Source organism: Camelina sativa, chromosome 20 (assembly GCF_000633955.1).
Source record: "Camelina sativa cultivar DH55 chromosome 20, Cs, whole genome shotgun sequence".
NCBI classification, from domain to species: domain Eukaryota; kingdom Viridiplantae; phylum Streptophyta; class Magnoliopsida; order Brassicales; family Brassicaceae; genus Camelina; species Camelina sativa.
The window spans coordinates 27,370,025-27,376,567 of record NC_025704.1 but is presented as its reverse complement, the minus strand read 5'-3'; the positions used below and the strand labels follow the sequence as shown (position 1 = coordinate 27,376,567).

Here is a 6,543-nt window from a genome sequence, read left to right as displayed (position 1 = left end):
TTTTTTTTTTTTTTTTTATGTCAGCCAAAACTTGTGTTTCAATTTCAACAATTGAGCGTTTAGCTAAATATATCTATTATCTATTAGAAGTAAAAGATATTAATTTTATTTTCGTAGGTTCAGTTTATTGTGGTTTTATTTAGTTTGAAATATCTTATCTTATTATATAAAGTTTGATTTTAAAAGTAATTCACATAATCATGACACGTGTCAATTTTAACGATTAGAAATTTTGTCATGTGTTATACAAAAATTTTGTTTCAACAAATTTTAAAATTAATAAGATAATTATAAAGATTTTAAACATTTAAACAATTTTCATAAATATAAAAAGATAATTCTTATATGTATATATAAAAAATAATCTTCCTAATTTTAAATTACTAATTATATAAGAAAAATAATTAAATAAAATTATACTATCAATTATTAATTGTAAAAGAAATAGGGTTTTAGATATTCACCATTATATAAAAAATAAACTGTTGTTATAGTTTTTTCAAATACACCACCATAAAACTTCCTTATATTATTAAAGCTATGTGCAATTTTTTATGAACTATATTAACTATATTAATCAAACTTTTAAAAAAATATTTACGTAAATTAGAGCATATATTTACATATTATGCATATATATATATATTTCTTGGAAGTAAATTTATCTTTAAATTCATAAAAATTTGAGGAAAATTAATAAATATCTATAAAGTTTTGATATTGTTATTTTTCTAATTATGAGATAATGTTAGTATTCAGTTTTTTCTTTGAGAATTATGTTTCAGTAATTTTTTTGTTAATATTAAATTAGATATAACTTTGATACAATGCATATATTTTTCTTATTTGAAAATTGTAAATACTATTTATTGGGATTGAGTACATAAAATTAAAATCTAATTTTATTATGATGTAATAATATATAACAAAATTATAGTGAAAAATAGAATGCGTAAACTATAAATTTGGTTTAAAAATATATGTATATATAGAATATAACTTAAATTTTTACATATTTTTTTATATTCGCATTAATACACGAATCTGATCTAGTATATATATATATATATATATATATATACATATATTGTTTAAAAATGGCTTAATATATTTCAGTTATAATTATGGATCATTTAAACCGGATTCGACATTTTACCCATCAATATTATATTTTATGATTTTTTTTTAGATAATTATTAATCAAAGAATAAAAGATGGTTCTGGTCCATTAAACTTTTAACAGTATATAAACCCAACGAAATGGAACCGAGATACATAAAACACAAACATCCGAAAAAAAACAAAAAAAATCATACCACTAACCAAAATATTCATCATATTATATCAGAAAGAAAAAAAATGGGATCTTCATCAAAGAACATCGAACAAGCTCAAGAACGTTGTTATCTGGAGTGGATGAGTTTGCAATCTCAACGCATCCCTGACCTCAAACAACTCTTAGCTCAACGACAATCTGACAGCGATAAAGATCATGATAAAAAGCTCCGTGAGTTAACGGAAATGATCATCGGAGATTTCAAAGATTACGCCGGAAAAAGATCTAATCTTGCTCACCGCCACAGGTGTAGCTCGAACTACTATGCACCGTCGTGGAACACTCCATTAGAGAACGCTCTAATTTGGATGGGTGGTTGCCGACCATCTTCTTTCTTTAGGCTCGTTTATGCTTTGTGTGGCTCACAAACTGAGATCCGTGTGACTCAGTTCCTCCCCAACATCGACGGCTACGATTCTTCAGGTAACGGTTCGGACGTTTTCGATTTTTTTCCTTCCTTTTTGAGGAATAATAAGAAATATATAAAAGAAAGACTATTTTTGGTTTGGTTTTTTGGTTTTGATTCGATTTTTCTTTTTTTCTTGAATAAAAATTTGAAGAAGGAAATTATTTTTTGGTTCGGTTAGATTGGTTGGGTTCAATCTGATTTCTGGACCGAGTTGAAGAATCTTTACTATTAATTAGGTTCATATATATTGTTTGAGAACAATAGATTGTAATTAAGGATTTTATATAAAAATCGGTGCGATTTAAAATAAGAATTTGGTTTGGATCTGTAGTTTTTTTTCTTGTTGTGGTTTTATATTAATACACGTTTGGTTTCTTTCGCGTTTGGTTTGACAGGTGGTGGTGGAGGCGCATCACTTAGCGATCTTAGTGCGGAGCAGCTAGCAAAAATCAATGTGTTGCATGTAAAAATTATAGATGAAGAAGAGAAGATGACCAAGAAAATCTCAAGTCTACAAGAAGATGCGGCAGATATTCCCATCGCCACCGTGGCTTACGAGATGGAGCACGTGGGAGAACATAACATGGTTGTGGATCAAGCTCTCGACAAGCAAGAAGAAGCTATGGCCCGTTTATTAACCGAAGCCGATACGCTGAGGGTAGATACCTTAGCGAAGATCGTCGAGATTCTATCGCCTTTGCAAGCAGCGGATTTCTTACTAGCCGGGAAGAAACTTCACCTTTCTATGCATGAGTGGGGAACTATGAGAGATCGTCGCCGTCGTGATTGTATGGTTGACGCCGAAGCTGATGCACGTGGAGAGGAAGTGAAGTAGTCTTTATTATTTTAGAGATGCTATAGACACGTGTAAAATATTAAAATTGCCTAATAACAGGAGTTATAATCTTGACTAGGAGAGAATCCGTCCTACATAATTTCGTATTGTTAGTAATTTGTTTTTGTAGTTTTTATTTTTGTAGTGTGATTTTGGTATTTCAACTTTTTTAACGTTGTTTTTATATAGTTTTTATTTATTAGATATCTGGGGTTATACAATAAATTAGAAATTTGGATTGCATAAGTACTCTGCAGATTGTATTTTTTTACAGAAAAAGGCACACCATAATATTGGATATAAATTATGTAAGAGAATAGTCCTTCCACAATATTGGAAAATATATTATCTCTTATCTCAAACTCGGTTTTTTTCTTGGTAATGTTGTTATGGCTTGTGATTTCCTCGATTCCACCAAAATTCACTATTTAATCAATAACATCTGTAAATTAAATAATATAAACGTGTTAAACAGAATTTTTATATATTACAAAGTAGAAAAACTTTATATGTATTTATAAATTACCTAGCAGCAGATTTTTGTTAAGATTTTCAGCAAGAATACTATCAAACGATGTGAATGATAGATAGTGATCATTAAATACATTATCAGAAAGAACAATTGTGGTACCATATCTGGTACTAATCTTAGCCTATACACAGACTCAAACCAAAAATTGTTATAATTTTCCAAGTTCCAGGTTCCAAATCAGTTTCAAACTTCTTCATATGATCTTTTCTCACAGAAGCTCTACCCTATATAACAAAAAAAAAAACAGTTAGAATCAATAGAATTTAATCAAAAAATATCTGAATAAAAAATTTATATTTAATAAACATACAGTTTCATCAGCCAAAATCAATTCGATTGATTCACCAACTTTAGCATAATTCATTCTCCAACTATGGAGAATTTTAACTTGAATACGCCAAGCATTTTTGTATGGTTTCAGATCTTTCAAGGAAGTGAAAAAAAGGGAGAGAGTCATCATTTTGTATAATAATAAAAAAATGTAGTGCTGATTTAGTATAATATTTCAATAGTTAACTATCAATATATTTATAGTGAGATTAGGTATATTTTTAGGTTATCATTTAGAAGTTAAGATATGATATATCAAATCTCAGCGAAAATTTATTTACTTTCTTGATTTGTTATAACTGAAAGATAAATATCTATATATACATTTTTGAAGTACATTTTGGGTTCTACCTTTTTATTTGTACTTATTTACAAAGTTAATCCCTAAAAAATTTCCAAAAATAGCATTATTCCAGATTTTGGTTCCTAAACATTCCACCAACTTAAAAAAATTACAGCAATCAATATGGAAACAGAAACTATGATATATATATTTTTTTTGTTCAACCAAACATTAATAAAATTAAAAGAGAACTCCAAGATTGGTAGCCCAAACCAGAGGAAAAGAGTTTACAAAAATAGATTCAGAAATTAAAGTTCTTGAAGACCGAGCAAGACAATCAGCCCTCGCATTTAAGTCTCGTGGGATTCTGGCTAGGGTGAAAGAAGGGAAAGAAGATCGGAGCAATGAAAAATCCTCCAACAGATTCGAAAAAGCAGGCCAATCCTCCGGCGTCTGCACCATCGCAACTAGTTCTGCACAGTGCGTCTCAAAAGCCTGACAATCAACTCCAGCCGCCAGTAAAGACTCCATAGCCCAGATCAGTGCTTGTAATTCCGAATGTAAGGGAGTAAGGCCTCTCCTGTGATTCCGTGCTCCCAAATGAAGCGTTGAATCTTCTCCACTACAACACCACCAACCCAGACCCTGAAAAGGGTTCGTACCTTTCCAAGAACCATCGACCTGACAACGGGAAAAGGAACCCCTGTCCTCTAATAAAGGCGGAGGATACAGATATCTCACTGAATAAGATTTGGCCTCCTCCCACAATAATTTATCATTAACCGCTTGATTCAAAATATCAATTGGCTCTAATTCGGTACCCTGTAAAACCTTTTTATTCCTATCTTTCCAAATTGACCATACAATCCATGGAAGACGAAGAGCTATATCTGAAACCCCAGATTCTAAAGACGCCCGCCAGAATATGAAGTCCAAATTCGCATAAATCGAGGCATAAGGAAAGCCTCCCGTGTCTAACAACACAAGGGACAACTCCCAAATACATCGCGATCGAGGGCACTCAAAAAGCGCATGGTTTATAGTCTCCACTGCAGATGCACATTGCTTACACAAAGCATCACATCGGACACCCCGATACGCAAGCCGTTCTAACACAGGTAGAGTACCCGAGGCAATCTGCCAGAAGAAGTGTTGAATCTTCGGGGGTACATCTAATTTCCACGACTGAGCCCGTAGGGACATACATTTCGGCCCATACTCAACATCCGTGATTAATTCCCGAGCAAACTGATATCCTGATTTGACCGAATACTTCCCTGACTTAGTAAAATGCCATAATAATCTATCCGGTTGATAAGTTTTACTAATCGGTATACTCCGAATAAGTGATATATCCACCGGATCAAAAAACTCCTCAAAAATAGGCAGATGCCAATCTTTTGTAACTGGGTTAATTAAATGATATATTTAACCACACTTTCTATATGTTTTGAAGAATATTCCATCTTTGAATCATTTGCAACAAAGAAAACAACAATTTGATTCTCTTTTTGTTTTCCAAAATCTGTGAGCTTTGATTCTTAACGTAAGAAGAACATCGATTCATATTTATTTAAATATTATAATTAATATATATATATAAACTTATTATAATTTTAAAATATTACGAATATGTAAAAAAAAATTACAGCAATCAATATGGAAATAGAAACTATGATATATTTAACCACACTTTCTATATGTTTTGAAGAATATTCCATCTTTGAATCCTTTGCAACAAAGAAAACAACAATTTGATTCTCTTTTTGTTTTCCAAAATCTGTGAGCTTTGATTCTTAATGTAAGAAAAACATCGATTCATATTTATTTAAATATTATAATTAATAGATATATAAACGTATTAAAATTTTAAAATATTATGAATATAGAAAATTTAAAAAGTTTAAAAAACTATATTATATGGTTATGTAGTAGATGAGTTATAAAGAGAACATGATGGAATTAATAAAATATCATTAAATTTATGCTAACACGGGTTAAACCCTCATTTTATTATTTGTCAACACTATTAATCCCTATATAAGTAAAAGAGAAGTACAAAAATGCTTCCGGGTCGGGTCAATTTCACAAAATAACCCGAAATTAAGGGAGTCGGATTCGGGTAAAAAAGATCCGCAATGTTATAAATGGGTTATCGGGTTTTTTAAAAAATAAATCATAAAATAAATCATAAATGTAAACATCAAAAAATTCTCCCAGAAATAAACCATAATAGTTAAGATAATATATATTTTCCTACAATTTAGGAAACTAACAAACATACATAATTAATGTTTATTTTAAATTTATTGATATTAAATCGGACTATCAATCAGTAAGATCTCAATCTCTTATATATGTAAACTAATTTAATTTTCATTATATATTAGTATATACTTCCGAAATTAGAATCCAATTTAATATAATTCATAAATAATGATAATCCAATTAAATAATTATAAAAATCTGAAAAATAAATTTTAAATTATATAACTATACAAAAACGAAAATACTAATGAGAATTAATGACATGTTTATAATTACATAAATATTATCTATCAATTTTGTTATCATTCTTAATATGTATACTAAAAATACTAATGATAATTTAGAAAAAAATACGGAAAGATGTTATGAGTTTTTCACATATCTCTATCAAATTTGAGTTGCCTAAAAACCAGAAAACGTTTGTAACATTAGTATAATTTATGCAAAATTATTGTTCAATTTGGAAACAACCAATAAATACAGTTTAGCAACCATATACGCTTAGATTTCAAAGATTATCACATATCTCTATCAATTTGAACAATAATTT

The 6,543-nt window shown here is 29.5% G+C and overlaps 1 protein-coding gene across 1 annotated transcript; it reads left to right on the top strand.

The window, feature by feature from the left end:
- Nucleotides 1,342-2,754, top strand: LOC104771825 (transcription factor TGAL6-like). The gene is made up of 2 exons (XM_010496433.2): nucleotides 1,342-1,759; nucleotides 2,141-2,754. The coding sequence occupies exons 1-2, from the start codon at nucleotides 1,360-1,362 to the stop codon at nucleotides 2,578-2,580; spliced, it is 840 nt and encodes a 279-aa protein (XP_010494735.1). The 5' UTR covers nucleotides 1,342-1,359; the 3' UTR covers nucleotides 2,581-2,754.

Bases quoted from the DNA above. Each gene is read 5' to 3' on its own strand.
- LOC104771825 (XM_010496433.2), top strand. From the start codon at position 1,360: ATGGGATCTTCATCAAAGAACATCGAACAAGCTCAAGAACGTTGTTAT. The intron at 1,760-2,140 runs GTAACGGTTCGG...TTGGTTTGACAG, and splicing joins CGACGGCTACGATTCTTCAG to GTGGTGGTGGAGGCGCATCA.